The 22,729-nt window shown below is 38.1% G+C and overlaps 1 protein-coding gene across 1 annotated transcript; it reads right to left on the minus strand.

The window, feature by feature from the left end:
* Nucleotides 1-1,390: 1,390 nt before the first annotated feature.
* Nucleotides 1,391-22,333, minus strand: cttnbp2nlb (CTTNBP2 N-terminal like b). Its single transcript, XM_079896403.1, has 5 exons — nucleotides 22,204-22,333; nucleotides 13,162-13,269; nucleotides 5,439-5,669; nucleotides 4,163-4,270; nucleotides 1,391-3,250 (listed from the first exon to the last, which is right to left on the minus strand). The coding sequence occupies exons 1-5, from the start codon at nucleotides 22,207-22,209 to the stop codon at nucleotides 1,943-1,945; spliced, it is 1,761 nt and encodes a 586-aa protein (XP_079752529.1). The 5' UTR covers nucleotides 22,210-22,333; the 3' UTR covers nucleotides 1,391-1,942.
* Nucleotides 22,334-22,729: the final 396 nt, after the last annotated feature.

Here is a 22,729-nt window from a genome sequence, read left to right on the forward strand (position 1 = left end):
GAGAAATGGTGAGGTATTTAAAAACAGAAAGTAAATGACCATAGAGCAGCTGAAATCAATGCAAGAAAGGACAGAAACATGCATCACATTTACTTATAAAAACACAGCATACTTTCTTTCCTAAGCAAGTTAAGACTATGCTGAATTTATGTGAGCAATACCTTCATGCCAGCAAGATGTTTTTACACAAACATTACAGTTCTATTTTCATACTAGTTAAAATATAAAGGTCAAAAGAGGACACGGGTAAGAAATAAAGTCATTAAATTATGACATTAACTCATTTGTGCTTTTACCATGGTTAATCATGTAAACTGGTGCTAGGGTTTCTACCAAGTATTCAATTAAGATTACATTTTCAAATACAAGGCTGTCCAGTATAAACATAATATTAAGAGCAATGATAGAGCAATATATATATCAAGGCATGGTTATTAGACCCAGAAATGCATTCTTAGAACATTTTGACTTGTTTCTAAATATTGTTTACAATCATTTAAACCATGTCTGAGAATATGTGTGGCATATAAACAAGCATTTTTGACCCACATTTATAGAGAATGTATTCTGGTTTGGCTGATGTTTAACACCACCAGATGGCAGCTTCCTGAGCAGCACTTCAGATTGACACTAGAGGACGATGTAGTCATGGTGCAATACAGTAGGACAGAGGTTTTTTCATGACCACTTCATATTAGTTCCTTAGAAAGTATCTCCAGTAGTAAATTTTGACATTGACTGAAGAACAGTAACTGCACATTTTATCATATGACTGCTCGACAGAAAACCAACACAGTAACTGCACATCTTATCATATGACTGCTCGACAGAAAACCAACAGTTTATACATTTTACCATAAACAATATATAAACATCACACATTCACCAGACAGATCAAGACAGATTGAGAATGTTCTCATTAGTAGCCTAGCCAAAGACTGACAGATTGTTTGAAGACTTGGTCAATCAGTATTGCATGTGCTTGATTTCATAACATATTTTACTTTATATACTTCCATTTTTATATGTGCAGGTCATTAGGAATGGACTAATTACAACACATAACATTATTTATTAGGATAAATAAAAATCTTTTTGTAAAAAATAAAAACAATAAAATATATATATAAAAAAAGATTAAAATAGTATTTAAATAGATTCAATCTTATAGGAGTAGAATTTGACAGGTTGGTTAAGTTGTGTGTGAGCGTTAGTTACCTTTCAAAATTTGACAGGATGGGTTAGGCTCAGAATAAGTTTTGTTCTGGGATACCAACGTTTTTCAATGGGGCATCACCTCTGAGTGCACTTATCCAGGACTGCGTCTGAAAGACCAGTCTAGTGTAGATAAAGCAGGAATGTTAAATCCTGCTCCTGCAGGACCATTTTTGTACAAAGTTTACCTCAAACATGCTCCAACACACCTGCCTGGACCTTTCTCACAATCCTGAAGACTGGTTCAGGTGTTTAATTAGGGTTAGACCCTCCAAAAACAAGACTGGACACCTTTTGGGGGTAGCCAACCCTGCTTCTAGAGAGCTACCTTTCTGTTTCCTTCCTGAAAAGTTCAGTTCCAACTCAGCCTGCCTTTAAATCTTCAAGTAATTCTAAGCTGGTTCAGGTGTGTTTGAGTAAAGTTAGGGCAAAATTCTGCTCTCCAGGATCAGGGTTGGCTACCCCTGCACTAGACCAAAGGTTCTCAATCTTGGAGTATTGTACGTAGCACTGAACAATTTGGATGTCTTTCTTATTTAAGAAAGTTTCCAAGAACTCAACGGTCGGATAAAGGAGACATCCAAAACGGGGTACTGAAGGACAAGAATGGACAACTACAACACTAGGGTGAAAATAATAAAAGAAGGAAACCTTAAGGTTCACAGAGAGTGCTTTAGATGCCACGGGAGTGAATAAGGCAAAGGACTGGCTGTGGACTCTAGGCTGGTTAACTAGATGACGACACGACCAAGTCAAGCTCTTTAGCATCTTCCTGACCACTAGTGAGACCACAGCTCCCAGAGAGCTCAGGGAAGTGGCTGGCCCTGCCAGAAGGAACCGGAGAGTTAGGAGACTGGTTGACCCCCTGCTTTTTGGGAGGAACAGGAGGTGGATGAATCTTCTCCGCCCTAGGAATTATCGGTGAACGGATCCCCGGTGAGAGAATTCCTGGGCTCTTCCCTGTAGGCGAGGAGACCGCAGCAAGGTTGCGATAATCAGTGCCAAAGGGTGAGCTGTTGGACGGAGGGAGTTTACTTGCCACTTGTTGGCTCGTGAACCGTGACAGCACCTGAGTGACAGTGTTGCGGGCAATCTGCTTTGCAGTAGAATTGTCTGGAGGAGGAGGAGGAGTGGCGGCAGTGGGAGAGAGGTCTCGAGGCGAGTGGACAACAGTTCCTCCGTGTTGCTGGTCTACCTCAGCTTGTTGCTGAAACTTGTGGCGTGCTGCTTGGAATCGTTGGTTGATACTGGCCTGGTAAGAAGAGGGATAGGTCGGACTAGAGCAACCTAGAGAGGCCAGACGCTTGGTCAGTACAGGGGAAGAGCAAGGAGATGAGCTAAGGGAGGACGAGGCAGGACTGCCGGGGGAGAGACACTGTAAGGCCCCACTTCCTCCAGGGAGCATTACCCCATTGTCCGCCAATCCCCCTTCCTTACACCTCTCTTCGGCTGGAGATTCCGGTTCTCTGGGAGTGTGTTGACCATTTTGTTTGTGCTGAGGAGATGATTTAGATGCAACAGTTTTGCCATCGACTTCTGTTTGACTAAGAGTAGGCATGATAACTGAAGGTGTGATATCTTTCTGTGGGATTTTGACCTTTTCTTCATTATCCTTTTCCATCCCGGCCTTTTCTCTTTCTTTAATTTCATCCAACTCTTTCTTTAGACTATTGAACTGTTCCAAAAGCTCCTGATATCGTTTTTCTTCCTTCAGTAGTTTCCCTCTCATCTGCTCGTGCTCTGTATCAAATTCAGCCAGCTTTTTCTCAGCTCTCGCCTCTATCTGCTGAGCACGAGCGTGTTCGCTTTCGAGCTCTCGCTTTAGGATTTCGATGGCACTGCTCTCCTGTTCCAGTTGGAGGCTGAGGTCCGCGACACGCTGGCTCTCCTCCTCTGCCCGTGCTGTAGCCTTCTGACATTCTTTAGCCAGTGTCGAGGATAACTGCTGCTGCTGTGCTAAATCTTCCTCAGCTTGATTTGACAGAACTGACTGCTCACGTTCTAAACGCTGGACTTGAGCCCTCTCAAACTCCAGCTGTGAAGAATAAAAGCAAGAGATGTCACTTTAAAAAGCTAGCAGAGTCAGATGGAATAACATTATACTTTATAGACAGCAGACAATATACAGTACTATTGTTTTAGACCAGGGGTCTCCAATCTCGGTACAGGAGGGCCACTGTCCTGCAGAGTTTAGCTCCAACTTTCCTCAACACACCTGCCTTGAATTTTCTAGTATGCCTAGTAAGACCTTGATTAGTTGTTTCAGGTGTGTTTAATCGGGGTTGGAGCTGAAGTTTTCAGGACAGTGGCCCACCAGAAGCAGGATTGGACACCCCTGTTCTAGAGGATATCTTGTTTACTTGATTCTTCCTGCCTCAATCAAAACTGAATATTTTTTAGATATCTGATGTCATAATCCCCACAAATTGTATCAGTTTCATATCCATGCATTATTTATACTGTGCTATCTGTGTGTTTACTTACAGCTGTAACATAACAGAGTTAATTAAATAAAGCAGGTTGTTCACTGCAGGGGAAGCACTTCAGGCCCCTATGAGCTGCAGAATGTGTGAGAGACATGGCCAAGCATCCAGAGAAAGACAGTGTGTGAGTTTGTAAAGGAAACCCAGGGCAGGGCAGGAAGGGCTTTTTACATAATACTGCAGTCTGTACTTTGACCATAACATCACCTTATCCTAACCCTATAAAAACACAAACAAACAATGGATTGTCTTCACATACACACATATAGGCGGACGGACTCCATAAAAACAATGGAGCCTTTCCTCTTTAGAACAGAGACCTGCACTAACACTGTTACACAACAGAGGCACACAAAATCTGCTGGCACATGAAGCCATGGTTGCTTTTATTTGGCAGTTTCAGATGTATTTATAATGGTACAGTGTGTGCATGTGTATATGTGTTTTTGGCGTTGCCTGGTTACCTGTTGCAATAGTCTGTCTCGTTCCCTCTCTAACATGGCAGTGATGTCATCATCCGCAGCAGCGTCTTGGGCACGCCGTCGTTTCTCTTCTTCTAAATCAGCAATTACCTGCAGGCATACACACATTTAAACACCAGGACAAGACAGATGATTAATTACTGTATGACTTCTAATTGCTAATTTGAGTCACATTAATTGGGAAAATGACTTGTGACTGATTATTTATTTACTCACACCGCCAAACCTGTATGACTTACTTTCTTTTGTGGAACATAAAATAACATTTTTGATAAATGTCTTTTTTTCCCTGTCCATACAATGGAAGTTAATGGGCACCAAAACAGTTTGGTTACTAACATACTTCACAATATCTTCTTTTTTTGTTCTGCACAATTTTCAGAATCAGAATCTTTTAAGAATGTACTGAAAATTATACATGTTATACAGTTTAAAAATAAATATGGAAACACTTTATTTTACAGTGTCGTTACATGTAGTTACTATTGTAATAACTATAAATTATGCATAATTACATGCATCTAACCCTAAACCAAACCATAATCCTAACAATATAGCAAGTACATGTAGTTACTTAATATTACTCACTACTTAAATGTATAAGTACACTGTAACAAAGACACCTTAAAATAAACTGTAACCAATATATACACACACACACATATGTGCAAAAGAAAAAAGTTAACGAATAAATCAAAATAAATAATACATTTTCATTATTGGGTGAACCCGATATGCATTTCTTGTTTTTATAATAAGTATATTAGAGAAAAAATAAAGAATGTTTGATCAGGTTGGTTTGTGTTTCAAAGTATCAAACCCTGTTATTCAGAGATCCTTTAAATAAGACTCACCCAACGCACATAACAGGGAGAATAGTTGAGTTTAATTTTGGATTAATCTTCCATACAGTGTTTATGAAATAAATAAAATTACATTCAAAGAACTGAACGAACCAGTCCTATAAGTAGCCAGCCCTTAAACACACACATCTTCAGTATATGCACTCAAGCTCTGTTCCAAGAACTTGTGAGCTAGTCTGTTGTCTATATAGGCATCGACATTCAAACCCAGAATTCTAACAATTGTGTAACCTCCAAAGTGACTGATTGAAGTGACATAAGCGACACTCCTCACAACAGTTTTAACGCCTACAGCTGATTTAGCACTACCATGTTGTTAAGCTGGAACAGCCTTCACATTAGGATCCTAAAAATACAGCCTATGTATGTAGCTCAGGAATCTCTCTGTCTCTCACCCGTTGATGTCTCCTCTCTGCAGCGGCAAGCTGTTTCATCATTTTCTCCTTCATGTTGGTGCAGTGGGCCATCACTAGCTTCAACACGCCCAGCGGGTTCAGACACACGGGACTCTGTCCTCCATCATCCTGAGCCTGCGACAGCTCGCTGTCCCTCAGCAACGCTATGAAGGGGTCACGGAGGTCATACTGTCCATATCGCTCCTGAACAAATGCATCTCTCTGTTGTGCCTGAAATAAATGTCAAAGATAAACAGGAAACGATAAGAATAAGTAGTTTTCACTGAGATGTCTGAAACACACTGCAAGTTCATAATACGACTGATTAATATCTTTCATTATGTTTGCATATAAGCCATGTGTTTTTTATGAGGAACAGAAAGAGAGCAGGATTTCTAAACACCGTGATGCAAATACAGCTGGTCACTATCAGATCCATTTTCATAAAATATAATCATAGCCCTGACCCCTCCTCTACGGGCAGGTGTTAAACCTCCCCTGGGCTGAAGGGATGGAGAGGGGGGCTCACGGCACAAAAGGCCCAGCTGTAGGGGGTGTTGTTCACTAGTCATTGTGCATGTGTGCGCTTGTGTGAGGGCAAGGGGGGCAGTGTGACTAATTTAGGAGGGATGGGGTGGTCTTGCTAAATAGATCAGCAGATGGGAGACATGCACACACAAACACAGAATGAAGGACTGGAATAGACATGTGGTTTATGTTCTGGGCGACACATATGCTGCATACTACTCATTTCTACATGCTTGTTCTTTTGTCCACTACACTCTTGTTTTCAAATCTTACCTGATTCAAACGAGTTGATTGCCCTACTCAGAATATACGGATGAGAAAATAACTGAATACAAAAATATATATAATATTTTGTTTTAACCTTTATGTTACGGCAGATAACTGATACTCGGTTAATATTAAAATTCTATAAGATTTTGTCTAAATATCAATAGACATATAGATAAAATCTTGTATCATTTGTTTTTCATTTCCATTTTGAGATTTGCATCTTTTATTTACATTTGTTATTAATATATTAATGTTAAAATTATACATTTATATTATTATAAATTATAAATAAAATGATTAAATGATAAAGTCACAATGAAATGGAATAAGCAATTAGTATACAGATCATTTCTTCCATATTACGACATACATTCTAGTGAAACAGATTATCAATTATTATCAGCAGGACTTGGTTTTATTCATCTGTTGTTGATTGGATGGAGGCATATCTAAATGCGAGCTCACAGATGACTGTAAGAGACTGAGTTATACATTTTGATGAAAAAAATTACAAAGGTAAAAATTTCATTTCATGCTGACTTTACCCTTTACATGATCATTCGGTTACCTTAATGTAAAAATAGAGAAAATGACCATTGAATGGAAATGTACAAATGATTATGCAATATTAGTCAATTCTGATTAATAAAAAATCTCTAATATGTAATATGTTTCTGTGAAATTCAGGCAAATAATCAACTCATAAGGCTAATGTGTACAGTACATGACACATAATTGGAATTTTCAGAGCACACCTTTGTGTCCTTTTTAAACACACCAATGCAAACAAAAAATGTCGACTTTTATCTGCTAGATCACAATGCATGTGGGAAAGAGTCATTTTAACCAACCAGACTTCAAAAGACCTCAGTTTCCGCCCTTTGCTATATTATCTGCTGATCAGTCTGGGTCTCAATGTCTTTTAATAACAGAGAATCAGAGGGTGTGGTGTGTGTACTGGGTGTGAACATCAATAACCACAATAACCATTAAAATACAGGCTGTTGTTAACACTTTATGTCTCTCACTCTCTCTGTGTTGAGCAGAAATTCATACTCTACTGTATGTCTATGATGAAGCTGTGTGAGTGTGTTAAGTGTGTCTCAGACCACCAGGTCGGAGAGATTATTTGTTTAACTTCAGCCTTAAGCAGCGCTGCTTACTACGCCACATCATTACAGTAAATTACAGTCCATTTCCAGCCCTGGAGGCCTCAATCTGTGGCCCTGCTGGCCTCTGAGTGACCTTATCCAGAGATCAGGGAGACACACACACACACACACACACAACTAAAGGAAAGACATGAGACAGCGGAAAGGCAAACATCGCTATTACTATTACTCATACTATGGGTTATGGATTTGAACAAACCTCTATTACACCAATTATTAAAGTCATCCTGCACCTTTTGTGCTACAGACGTAAATGATACTGGAAATTGTGCAGCTTGTTGAGTTGAATATCTGCTTTTACTTTTTTTTAAGTGATTATGCCTTCAATATTGCATGGTGGATGATAAATTGAGTGAAAAATGACACAGACAAACAAACAATGAAGGAGAGAACATGATAGACTCGGATAGAATCTTTTGACGTGGGCAAAAGTGTAAGGAACCACCCGGAACACCTTAGCAACTAAAGAGCATTGTCTTGGCAACCAACATTTTGATATACATTACCATTGAAAAGTCTGGGTTCTCTAGGATTATTTTTTGAAAGAAAGGACGATGATCAAAAGTGACAGTAAGTAATGATGATGAAAATTTTGCTTTGCCATTAAAGGAATAAATTACAATTAGATTTTAAAAGTATATTAAAAGAAAATTCCTTTCAGTCTCTTTGTCTCTCCTCAGATCCAACACAGCAGACTAGACAAACACCCACATAAACAATAACAGTCTACCGGGACAAACGGAACTACACACACTAGCGACTGCTTTTCCCACCAGAAATCCAGCAGCTATATTTAGCCATTTCAGTCTCTCAAGATGTTTAGTTTGTACATTAGTTCCTCATTTCACTGCTTTCATTGTACATTTAGTTGCCTTGCTTACAGTACTACCCTATACCATAATAGCTCTGGACGCAAATACGGTTTTAGGAACTTCCTGTGATATAGCTATGGTTTTATGTTGCAGAATCACAAAGGTTCCTTGAGTTGGCACAGTTCATTTCTATCGCAAGACAGTAGCCAGATTTTGAAGGGATTATATAAATAGTTGTTATTTAGAGCTAAAAGTCCCAATGCTCATCCAAGTTTAAGAGCAGGGGCTTATGGGTATTCCTTCACTGTGGGATCCCACAATGCATGATTCATTATTTTATATTTTTTACTGTCATTTATTGACTTATTATTGTGTGTGTGTGAGATTAGTATTGAATGTGCTGGACAGAGCAGGATGCTGTTTTTAATCAAGCTCTTGCTGATCTGAGGTGCTTACCGTCGGAGACAGAGAGGAATCAGGAGACTTCCTGGAAGGAAGTTCACACAGAAGGAATCTTGCACCCCTCTAATCAACACACAGACACACACTCCAGGCGGTTCAGAAGAGCGAAGAACCCCATTGCTTCTCTGTGAGTGTGTGTGTGGAAATGACACATTTATAAGGTAAAACACTGGATTTGACATCCTCCCTATTAGGACAAAATAAACTGGTTTGTTTAGTCTGTTTGGACTGTGATTTTAGCATGGAATTCCCTATTCATGAAATTCCCCTTTCAGAGACCTGTGAACAGACCTGATCTTTCTAAGGCTTAGATGATGAAACGGCGAGTGAGTCATATTAACGGCTGGTTTTCCGTTTTAACCACCAGCCCTCGGGACATTGGCTCCTGTATTACATCAGAATGAGCCATGGGAAAATAACCGAAAAGGAGGAGCAAAAAGTGCGCTGCTGTTTCTGGAGCAATGCAGCTGATCTGGAGGCTTCCAGAACATCTGACAGGTTTGAATTCACTGCTTCACCACTGCCTGGACAGAACTTTCTGAGAGCAGTGAAGTGACACACACACACACACACACACACACACACACATATACATACACGTGCACACAACATTGATCAAAGACTCAAGAGCCCCAAGGGCCTCTCATGGTTCCCTCTGTGAATAAAGCCCTTACTGGCCAGAAAGCAAGTCAAATGAAGCTGAAGACACACACACACACACACACACACACACACACACACACACACACACACACACACACACACACACTTAGCATCTTGCCTAGGGCTGAGCAGTAAAAGAGGCCTAAGCCTAAAAGAGAGAGAGAGAGAGTCACAAACATCTTACACACACCAAGGCTTTGTTCAGACAGGAAGCAAAAATCTGATTTCAAAAATCCGCCTCAAATCTGCTTAGTTATTTATAGCAAATAATGTATGAAATGTGATGTTTATGAACCTATTTTAAACCACATCCATGTGTTGTTTGAAATCTGACATTTTCACTATGTAGTGAATAGGAAATGAGTCAAAAGGTTTTGGACATTTGCAAAATGACCTAAAGATTGAATATGAAAATCAAATCAGATTTGTGTGCAGTGTAAAAAACGCCAGTGCTCATGTATAAGATGTTTGTGAAAGACAGTGAAAACCGTTACTTTGCAAAATACAAATACGTGTGTAATGTGAATGCACACACACACATATCACCAAATGCAAGTCACTTTCAGATGAATTTAGCTTTTCTCTGTGCAGTTTTCAAAGTCACAAACTAATCTCAGAGTCCAGTGCAAACAGTCAGCAGTTGATCAGCAGGTCACAGTGAGACACCAGAGCCCCTCGTCTCATGTTTCCATCTTTCCCACACACACCCCTGAGCTACATGAGAAGCTGCTGTTCTCTGTTATTAACACTGTGTTAACTCTTTAACTAAAGCATCAGACAGAATAATTACAGGCCTATTAAAACACACATACTATATATATCTAGAGGGAACACCATATGCTTCTGTTGTGTGTCAGTTTGAGTACACACCAAAATGAACTACATTTGTTCTAGTTTTGAGGAGTAAAGACTCAATTGAGCACAGCTGATTTAATTTGCGTGCTTATCAAAGCATAAAATGAAATGGAAGATGGAGTAATGATAAAGAAATATGGGCTTTGTGCTAACAACTTTCTTCAGGGGCACTTTAAGGTCAGTGTGACATAATCAGGCACTAAAAAACTGAATAAAGATTTACTACGGAATTCAGAAATGTAAGCTATGTTATAATAATAATGTGACAAATGACACAATGATTACATTTTTATTTATTTTAACATTTTTTACAAAATGTTCATTTATAAGTAATATTTTATGTAAAATATATCTGTTTTTACAGTTTTTCTAAAATGCTTACACACAGTTTTTGAAACTAGGGCTCCATTTCTCTAAACTCTACACACAAACCATGCACACAATCAAAAGCAAACACTTAAAGGGCACCTATTATGCAAAATTCACTTTTACATGGTGATTGAACATAAATGTGTGTTGGCAGTGTGTGAGCAAAACCACCCTAGAATGCTAAAAATCCACCCAGTGTTTTTTTTACAATCTCAATAAATCATAAGCACTGTCTCAGAATGAGCTGTTCTCAGATTCAGCGCAATGTGACGTAGAATTGAGCAGGCCCCTCCCACGACTGTTGAGTGACACTTCAGTTTGAGCCTAGACCCGCCCTGTGTGAGCTGGACACAGAGTCCGCCATTGTTCGACGCTTGAGCAGCTGTAGTCAAGAATGTCTCCGAAGCGATTGAGGTGTGTTGTTGATGGACGTAAGAATGAACATAGCAGTCTTCATTTACTCCCGTTGTTACTCAAGGATGGATCTGTACTGTTTGTGATCCAGCTTACACTCTCCGGAGCAACAGGCCTAACGTGACTGGACACGGAAGAAATGAAAGTGCGAGCGCGCTCTTTATGACAGCTCTTCAAGTCATTTTACGGATATAAGGTTTACCAGTTTATTTAGCACCCACTGAAAAGGTGTGTATATTTGTTTACTGTTAGTTGTAAGGAGTGTTTTGTGTACTTCGCTGTGTATGTTGTTGATAATGAAAGGGAGAGAGAGAGAGAGTTTATGGATAAGACTTTAATGCGCACTTCTTATACTATGTTTATTCAGCTCTTACAGTGATTCTCTGGAGTAAAACTAATGCTCATCTTTTGTGTGATGTACAATAAACTTCACTGAACTCGTCAGTATATTTTGGTCATCATTCGGACGGGTTTTGCTACAGCAGGCTTGTATTAGTGGATAAAAGCAGATGACAAATAAGTTATAACCATAATTAAACTAAACTATACCTGTTCTATGTCCATACAGCATATATTCTCTGGCTCTGTGGGCATTATTGTCCGACTCCGAGTCGAAATGAACACCGCAACTGAGTTTCTGTTCTGATATTATCAGATGAGATTGTCCTGACTCTGAGCGCGAGCTCGTGAGGCTCCGCCCCCTGTGCCGTGCAGCAGCAGTTAATTTGCATTTAAAGGGCACACACTAAAACAGAGCGTTTTTCTGAGCCCCAAAAAATTACAATTTAAACATGCTGTAAAAAATTATCTGTTGGGTATTTTGAGCTAAAACTTCACATACATACTCTGGGGACATCAGAGACTTATTTTACATCTTGTGAAAAGAGTCATAATAGGTGCCCTTTCATTCAAAACTATTTTAACTCTTTTAAAAATTGAATTTTTGTGTAGTAACTCTACACACATAAAATGATTAGCTACATACACTGTAAAACACTACTATATTGTGTCTTTTGCTTGTTCAGTGTGCAGTGGAGTGTACAGGAGTTTGTCACATGTACATGTATGTGAACAAATACACTGTATATACAGTATGTACGCACAATTAATTAATTTTACACAGTTATGGAACTGATCTGAATCAATACTGAACTGACTTGAGCTGAATAATGACACTTTTGACTTGTTAGAGCTGCTTTACAGAAGAATTAAAATCTGTCGCTATTGTGAAGCTGCAGTGAAACAATCTATGTGTGTGTGTTTTACAGGAATAGCACTGCCTTCCATTGTTCTCCTCTCTGCCTCTTCCTCTGACACACTTCCTGTGGTTCCTGACCACCAGTCCACACTGATCATACACTGCCTGTTATATAACACAAATTTATACACATACAGAGCTAAGAATAGGCAGCATGTTAAAAATACAACATTCAAAATGCTTTCTCCTTTCCGAGCATATTATGCAAAGTAAGCCAAATAAGCTATTTATGTTGTTTTCCCCAAATTAGTGTAAACACAGCACTTTGGTGCAGTAAAAACACATTCTCGACCAACACAGCTCTGCCTCCATCCCAAATTTATGTTATGGTTTAGCCAATGTTGCTATCTGTTTGTAGGTAGGGTAAATGCTAAGGAGATTTAGCACAGCTAGCAATGTGCTAAAATATGTTAGCAATAGAAATAAAATAAAAACAGTATTAACATGCTAGTTAAAACATGCTTACAACACCAAGCAAAATGTTAAAAACATTTTTACATTTGCATTTAGTAGACGCTTTTGTCCAAAGCGACTTACAAAAGAGGGAAAAAAAAAACATTTCGTCAAAAAGCCAAAAATAATCATTATACAATGCCAGGTTTATTAGACAACCATATTAGGAAGCAAGCTAGAGAAGACGATAGAGAAGAAATGTTCTTTTTTTTTTACTTTTACTATTTTTTACTTTGACTATTATGTGTATCAAGCCTGCCCATTTTAAAGCTTTTAAAAGCTTTTAAAAGTATTTTAAACATTCAGACAATGCTTTGTCAAGCCAACATCATAATTTGTCTTGTCAAACTTTGCTCTAGCTATTTTTCCATTTCCATTTGGTGACGCTAGTGGTGAAACAACAACACGCTTCACAGTGTGTGTGTGTGTGTGTGTGTGTGTGTGTGTGTGTGTATGTGTGCTCTTACCCTGAATGAGTGTATGACTACATCCTGTGCTTCCAGTTCTCCTTCCAGAATGCTGAGCAGCATCAGAAGTTCAGCTTTACTGAGAGTCTCCACATTCATCCTGCTGCCCTGAAACACACAAACAGATGAATTCAGTATCTGAGTCCTGAAGCAAAACCACAGGCCAGGCCATACAACTAAACACACAATGTGTTAGCAGGTCATGTATGACACAACTGTACTTAAACCAATGAAACAGGATCCTACCACACACACACAGATCAATTTTTCTGGCCTAGAAACGCAATAATGTTCCATGCATTTTATCAGGGAATCACTCTTGATCTGAAATGACATTTGTGTGAGTCTGGCATTCATGAACATTAAAACACACACAGCAGTGTTCAGCATCTCTGCATTGTGGCCTGGCTCTCTGTCAGACCACATAAACGCAGGAAGCTATTAGCATATCAGCACAGAGGTCTCCAGTGAACGAGCTCAACTGCTGTACTGTAACAGATTCCCTCAGTCTATTAACACACACACACACATACAAGGACAGAGGGAAGCCCGCCAAACACCCGAACACAATCTGTGCGGTCGCGGATTTATAAAATACCTGTCTAATTATGTTCATTCTGTAATTCTTCCGTTCTTTTTTGTTTATTTATATAGCACTGCTAAATGCAACCGAGGTTGCCCAAAGTTCTTTACATTAAAATAAAAAAGAATAAAAGATAAAATATAAAACATACATACTAACAAATCTCACACCACATATACATTGAGATTACCTGTTATAAGAGGTCAAGGATAAATGCGCCTTGAGCAAGTTCCTGAATACTGATATAGATTTAGCAGATCTAATAGACAGAGGCAGCTCATTCCATAATCTCAGTCCCATAACAGCGAAAGCACGATCACCTTTATGAAGGCGTTTAGTCCTTGGAACGACAAGAAGTATTTGATTTTCTGAACGCAATGATAATGGGATTATAAGAAATCAAAAGTTTTGCAAGGAACATGACATGGGGGCCTGATTATTTCGAGATTTGTATACAAACATTAATATTTGACTCTAAGATGAACGGGGAGCCAGCGCAAATTTGCTAAAATTGGAGTAATACATTCATATTTCTTAACCCTCTTTAACAGCCTCGCCGAAGCATTTTGCACTGATTGTAAAAGGGCCAGGGATGCGGCAGAGATGCCACAATAGAGGGAGTTACAAAAATCGAGATGCGATAGAACAAAAGTATGAATAACTCTTTCAAAATCTACATTAGATAAGATTATAAAAACAAGCACGTACCACCGAATTGATTTGCTTCTCCATTTTTAGTTTATCATCGCCTTAATCTCGTACTGATGTTTTACAGTAAGGCGCCAATGGGCTCGAATCTAAAAGGACCTTGGTAGGGTCATTTGGCTGGCCAAACACAATGACCTCTGTTTTGTCCCCGTTTAACATTAAGAAGTTTTTGCCATCCACTTTTTAACATCATTTAGGCAAGCTAAGAGACAATCCAAAGATCTCGTCGGGTGTCTTAGTGGTAAATACAATTGAGTGTCGTCAGCGAAACAGTGGAATGATACTCCATGCTTTCTAAAAATGCTACCCAATGGGAGCAAGTACAAAGAAAAAAGGGTTGGAGAGAGAATAGACCCTTGTGGTACACCCCATGGAAGGCGTCTTTAAGCGGAGGTCGAATTTCCATAATTTACTGAACAATATCTAGCTATCACTTACAAAGGATTGAAACCATTTCAAAACTGTACCCTTTAAACCTACTGTGTGTTCAAGGCGAGAGAAAAGGATATCATCAATCATGTCAATCTATGCTCAAATCTAGCAACACCAGAATAACAGCATCTCCTTTGTCTAGTGCCAAAAAAATATCATTTAAAACTTTCAGCAGTGCCGACTCTGTGCTGTGGGCTGCTTTAAACCCGGATTGAACTGTTTCTACTATAGAATTTTCATTTAAAAATGAAAGTAATTGTTGGAAAACTACTTTTTCTAAAATTTTCGAGACAAAAGGCAGCTGTGAGATAGGTCTATAATTCTTCACATCATCCGGGGCCAGATTTGGCCGCTTCTGCATGGGTGTCACCACAGCATGTTTAAACTCTTGTGGGAATGAGTCTCGAAGCAGGCTTTTGTTGGTCAAATGCACTAAACTCACTGATACACAGTCGAAAGCCTGCTTTAACAGGCTAGTCATCATATCGTTTATACAGCGGGTGGGTTTCAAATTTTGCACAATGTCTTGTAGTACCTGATGCATAATAGGCTGAAACTCCCTCCAATCTGCAATGCAGGCAGGAGTGTTTGATGGATCAAAAGCCACAAACAAAATCTGGGAATGCTGATCAATGATATTTTGGCTGAAAAAAATATAAAAACTCCTCACACGAAATCAGTGAGGACTTTTGGTGTGAGTTGTTTAACGGATTAATACCAGAATTTATAATCGAAAACAAGAATTTCTGATTACCAGCATTATCCCTAATAATGTTAGAAAAGTAAATATTTTTTGCATCTCTTGCGGCTTTCTGGAATTGGAATAAAGAGTCTCTGAGGGATTCATAGTGGACTTGTAGTTTGCTCTTTTTCCATCTTCTCTCTGCATGCCAACATTGTCTTCTGAGGGAACGAGTCATTTCATTTAGCCAGGGATTTAATTTTGATTTATGTTTGATTTATGTTTCTTAACGGAGCAATACAGTCCAAAGTATCAACACAGGTGGATTTTAACAAAGTCCAATGTTCATCCACGCCAAAAAGCGGCAGAGAAGATTCTAGCCAGTGAAGATTGCACTTGGTTTTAAACAGCGCAGAGAATTCGACATTTGTAGAATCACTTAGTTTCTTTGACCAGCACACAGAGTCATCCAAAAACACAGGTTGAATGCCAGTCGATGTCTTAAAAGTGACAGGCATATGATCTGAATTTATTTAATTTTTTTTCAATTTGCAAATTATGAGTTAAATTCAAGTCAAACATATGACCCAGTTTGTGAGTAGGGCTATTTACCCATTGCACCAAGTCAAACGATTCAATCAGATTTAAGAATTCACTTGAACGTGTGTCCTTACCACAGCAAATATGCACATTAAAATCACCCAAGAGCAAAAATTGATCATACTAAGTAGTTTCGCTCAGCAAATAGAAAATTCCTGGACAAACATTGTATTTGGTTTCGGAGGCCGAAAGACTAAGCCGACCGTCACAGGGTTTGTAGCTGTAATTTGAAACAGTTGAAGTTCAAAGCTTTGTAGAGGTTCAACCGGGACTATCTGACATTGAATGTTTTTTTTTAATGTATAGTCATTAATCCACAGCTGAACACCATCATAATTAAAGTCACTGTTATTGATAATTGCTTAATTCTGATTGGTTAACTCATATTCCAGAGGTGTAGATTCATTTTCATAACTACACAGAAAGGAAGAACTTCCAGGTTTGACAACCACATTACAGCTGCGCATAATTTTGCCACATTCTTTCCGGAAATATGCTTCTAGATATATATCGTTCTTCACACAAGAGCGTTTTAGGGATAAAAAATTAAAGTGTCTTATGATAAAAGTGGTTAATGTCGTAACGGTTGTATAATTGATGATGGACAGCTTCATATTGTGGCTTTATTATTTTTTTCAATAATTTAATGTCCATCATCAATTATTTGTTATAACACATGAATAATTGGTAAGATTTAGTTTTTTATTAAAGATGTCTCTTCCGCTCTTCTGCTTTTGAAGAATGTCGGTAAACATACAGTTGATGGACCCCATTGACTTCTATATGGATAAGAAGAAAAAAACTACGGAAGTCAATGAGTAAATTATGACAGAATTTTTATTTTGGGGTGAACTATCCCTTTAATATTTTTGAGGAAATTGTGATAAAAAAAAAATCAGGACACTTTGATGAAAAGAAAGTTCAAAAGAACAGCATTTATTTGAAATAGATTTTTTGTAACATTATCATAATATAATTATCTTTACTGTCAGTTTTGATCAATTTAATATGTCCTCGCTGAGTAAAAATAACCCCTTTTTCAATAAGTTTTGAATAAGTATCTGAAATAAAAGTATATGATATGTTAGAAGGGATAGCTTACTGATGTATATGCTATGCATGAATCACACATTTCATTTTTATGACAGAACTTCAAAACTTAGCACAAGAACTTTCTCAATCAACCCTAAAATCAAGAACCTAGATCTGAGTCTTAAATAAAGTTGGTTTTCTCAGTAAAGCTGGCTTTCTTAGGGTTTTTTTCCTCCTAAGACAATCTAATGAGATCACTTCCTCATATGATTCAATTTGGCCACACGTTAATGTGTTACTAGGATGGCTGCAACAAGTATGTTATTCTTTTCCCTCTATTGAAAAGAAAGTCACACAGCTTGACCAGACTTAATATAATCTCAGGGCAATGATGTCATCCAGACATTACTAACACACTGCGGATGTGGGCCAGTTTGTAGAACCAGAATGTGTGTGTGTTAAATCTGGAATGCATCTTGATGACTCAGTGATAAAGCTGTCAGTGATCCAGCCGGAGAGTGCTTGTGTGTGTCTGCTCACACACTGATTTGATACACCCATACCTAGTATTTGAGTTAAACATGGATACAGAAACTCAGTTGTTTGCTTAAGAGTTCCACGTTTATTTTCATGACATCACTGACTAAAGCTTTGATAAATCTCTACATAAAATCGCATGCAAATTAATACACAAACACGTCACAATCATCTTTTCAGTTTGTGAATCAATTAATCCATTATTTACATTCATCCAATCTAAATAGGAAACAGACTGCATCAATATTCCCGAAAGAATCTTCATCATGCTGCATCCGGTAAAAACACTATCAATGCAGATCAGATGTGCATCCTGCCTTCATTCATTTCCTCTCAAGAGAACCTGTAAAAACCACACACTTAGGCTATATTGTTTGTGTGAGAGTTTGACAAACATAGGTATGTCAAGAGAGGATTGAAACGCTGAGCTAACAAGCAGAAGCGAACAGATCTTGAAAGTATTGAAAGTATTTTAAAGTCGACATGAAATCAAAATTGACCCTATTTACTTTGTTAGCGCATATTACTAGTCTTGCGGTGAACAATTAACGCGCTGTGTGAAAGGGGCTAGAGAGACAAATATGGTTTTCTGTCTAAAGAAACCTCTGACACTAGGCTGTAAATAACAATTACACAAACCACATTTGACCAAGAATTGCATTCCAGAAAAAGGAAACATAACTTTAAACTACAGCAATCAGGAAGAGGAGAGTCATTTCAGCTACGACAGTCAAGATCTGACATACTGAAAGCAGACTGAAATTTAAGCCATTACTTTATTCATGAGAACCAGATCAGTCTGATTTGTGAACAAATTATTTAGACCAGTTGTGTGAACTAGATCAACTGATTCACTGAAAAGATTCTGCGCACAACAACGATGAGCCACAGACTGACCTTGATTCTGTTACAAATTAAATAAGTACACCAATCCTGACCATGCGAAATCAGCAACGGTCGGCGTGAAAAACAAGACTAGTTAACAGTATAATGTTTCACAGAGAATAATGAAGCTATGAGGGAGCAAGAGAGTGTGTGAGAGAGACATATAGAGAAAGTTACTGGCTCTGTGGCCAAAAACATAATGCACACCAACTTGTTTGAAGCCAACATTCACACACAAATTGTGAAGTGACAAATAGCCTATGATCACCTGACAGACAACTGATATGAAATGTGCATCATTTAAAATATAGTTCCACCCCAAAATTAAAACTCTGTCATTATTTTCTTTATATAATTTTTTCGTTGTTTTCCATGCAATTATAATCAATGAGTGCGGTCAAAGTTACCGTTGTGTGTCGAAATTTCATTTTTTTAAATCCAGTCATTTCAATAGAAATGTGATTGGGAGTTTAGAGTGAAGCCGGAAAATTTCCCCATGTAGATTTCACAACTATAGGCTAGTTCAAGTTGGTTGTGGGAATTGTGCACAATACAACTGGTTCAAGTGATTCGTTTAAAAAAAAAATGTTGGGTTGTGCCAACCCAAATTTGGGTCAAATATGGATAAACCCAACCAAATGTTAAAATGTTTTAAATGTTTTAAAAATGTAAAAAAAAAAAAATCCAATTTAACCCAACGGTTTAACCCAAATTTGGGTTGAAACAACCCAGCGTTTTTTAGAGTGTGTGAACTAGATTCAACTGATTCACTGAAAAGATGCGACTAAAAAAAACATGGACCAAGATACTTTAATTTTTTATGCTTGAAAACATCACTCTCATTGCTATAATTTCACGGAAAAGAGGTGATGAAGACTAGCACATCTTCAAAATGTCTCATTTTATGTTCCACAGAATAAAGAAAGTCATACAGGGTTGGAAAGACATAATGATGAGTAGTTATTGATAGAATTATTATTTTTGGTTGAACTATTCCTTTGTAAGAGGTATAGGAAGACAGACCTTTTCTCTTCCCTCATCTCACTGACAACTCACTAAACCTCCGACTTAACCCACAGCTGCTGAGGGCAAGCCTTAAAAGAAACATCAGACTAATGTCAGCTTGCTTAATGAATCATTATCCGTAATGAGGGAGCGGGACATGTGTCAGATGGGAGTGTGGTTCACGCCGCCGCTCTGATGCCGTAACCCCATATTAAACCTGGAAAAGCCCAGTAAAACCATTATCTGGCAACAAAACACAATCTCTACACAGCCACAAAGAGTGTGAGAGCGGGAAATAGAGAAACCCTATATGGATTACAGAGACCGAAAGGAATTCCAGGAATTCACACCCCACACATAAATTAATCAAATATTAACTGAAAGAGACTCCAGACGAGACTGTGACGCATACTAATACATCCCCACTATATTAACAGCAGATCCAGCATCTTCTTCTTCCTGTCACCGATAGATCTTTTTACCGACCTTCTAATTCAAGACTCTGATTCTGAAGCAGTAACAAAATAACACCATGCCGAATGATTTCAGAAGGGAAACTATTGCATAACACTTGTATAAAAGCAACATGCAGTGATTTGGCAAGTTGGTAAACCTGACCTGTTCACCCTGCTCTAATGAGGTCACTATATCCTAAACCCTAAACTCAACCCTTTCCCCAGGCTAAGGAGTCAAGCTGGGCTGAAACGCTTTGATTTTCTCTGAGAGTAACTTCCTCATTGCTGTAGATTTGTGGTTCTGAACTATTTGTACAGAGTGGGACTCAAACCAACCACCCAGTGGTTACTAAGGTGGCAAACCACGGCTTCAGACTGTCAATGACATCATTGCTTAAGAGATTTTTTTTTTGTCCTTCAATCCAGGATGTTATGGGCCACATTTATTCACAAACTGAAATGGAAGGAAAACTGTCCATTAACTAGATACATTAGAACTAGAGGAGAATCTACAAAACGAGGCACGCTCTTCTTTGGTGTAATTACGTCCTGACCCAATAAGAGCTCTTCAACCCAGCTCTCAAGTGACTGATTCTGACATGCCAGTCAAAGCAGAGCATTTCACCGCATACAGGCTAGACCACATTTTTGCCCTTCACCCACTGACAAACACTTACATCTCTGCTCTTTGACTGCTTTCACTGCTTGTTTGATTCAAAAGAACACAAATAATAAAACTGAGAGATCACATTCAGAGTAGGCTAACATTTCACCAAATGTGTCCAAATCTCTGGCAAATGAATTTGATAGCTACAAATTATTACAAACAGAACATTTAAAGAGTTACACTGGGTTTTTTTTTTTAGTACTGGAACATGGAAGAATAAAGTTAAGGATCAAGGATAAACACTGTCAGATATATTTTAAATATTTCAAATTTGGCTAAATTCAGTTTTTTCTTCTGGTGTTCTGGCATAAATACTTCTACTTAAATGAGTGAAATTATCTAAAAATCACAAACAATTTCTTCACAATTGTGAAATAACAGAATCCTGACAGACATTTTCAAAACAACTGCTTAAAATGATAAAAAAAAATTGATTAAGAGAAAAACCACAAGTCACCATAGTCTGTGCGAGCTTGTTGAAAACATAGCAGGTGAAATATGGAACGAGGATGAATATTGATGTACAGAAACTATGTACACGTTTATAAATGTTTTCATAAATATCTGACGGTGTGAAATGTATAACATCTAGAAAATAGTATTAGCCTAATTGTTTTTTTGTTTTTTTAAATATTCAAATATACTTAACTGTTGTTTTTAATATACACAAGTTATGATCTGGGGACACAGTAACAACATAATTTTGATTAAATAAAGAGAAAACCAATAAAATGATAACTAGAATCTTTTTAATACAAATACACCATTACATGCTATTTTCAAAGTGGAAATATTGCTGATTTGGAAAATAATGGCAGGTGAGGTTTTGTCACATGTCTTAACAATCAGTCTGTGGTTAATCTTTTATAAGCTGCGTGATTAGGAATAAGAGCCATAAATTGAAGCACTGTTCAGCAAAATGCACTGCTGCGGTGGATATCAGATTTCCTGCGGGACACAAAGCTTTCCTTTCAGGGTTTAAAAAAATCACCCTGGACATATGTACAATTTCACATACTGCTAAACAAGCAATCAGTGCACTTCTCAAACATATGAAGCACCAACGATCAGACGTGTGACATCAGACCGGCACAAACAGAAACAGGGACTCAACACTTTTTGTGCTACTTAGCATTTAATGGACATACTATAACGATCATATACAACTAATTCTCTAATGGTATATCCAAATTCATAAAAAGAAACAAATCTGCGTGAGACCGTATTATGTGCATGAGTACGAAAGAACGCTGTGTGCAGCAGAAATAATGTTTATCATATCAAACCGATGTTCAGATGTCATAATAATAGCGATATAATGTATTGGAAATCTGTCCTGGGATCTGAGATTCACTCTTCCACACCAGCATGCTCTAAAGATCACATTCACACTCACATTCACACCCTCTACGCTTTCCCTAATAAGTCATAATTCCAGAAATATTAATTGTATTACCTTCATATGTGTTTTTGTTCGCTCATCAGTTCTCGCGATCACAATTATCCCAGTTTGCGGAGTTATTTCTCACTTTCACTGCAGGCTGGCCGTGTTACTGTCCCGGCCGAAAATATGGACTACTGTCACTGACAGATCTTTCAGCCAATAGGCGGAGATCACGGTCCAGAATGCTCCGTTCGGATTGGATGTTAGGCTACAGGGGGAGGAGCTTAGTATGCGTCGGTTCAGTGTCTTTGTCTACTGTTGTTTGTTTTACATGCAGTTTATTGTAGTGATTTCAGCACATTTGATTTGATTTTTGAATCGATATCTATGATTACATTCCTTCTTTGTGAAGGTAATTTTTTTTCTGAGACAGTATAATGGCAGGATTGTACAGACGTCTACAATGTAAAGAATCTTTATAAAAACAAAATATTGATGATGCTATTATTATATGTCACAAAAAACGCTAAAACTCTGTCACAATATTATTGCTCTAATGTACGTATTACTCTAATGTAATCGGGTGAGTATGTTTCTA

Source organism: Squalius cephalus (genome assembly GCF_949319135.1).
Source record: "Squalius cephalus genome assembly, chromosome: 16".
In the NCBI taxonomy this organism is placed as follows: Eukaryota; Metazoa; Chordata; class Actinopteri; order Cypriniformes; family Leuciscidae; genus Squalius; species Squalius cephalus.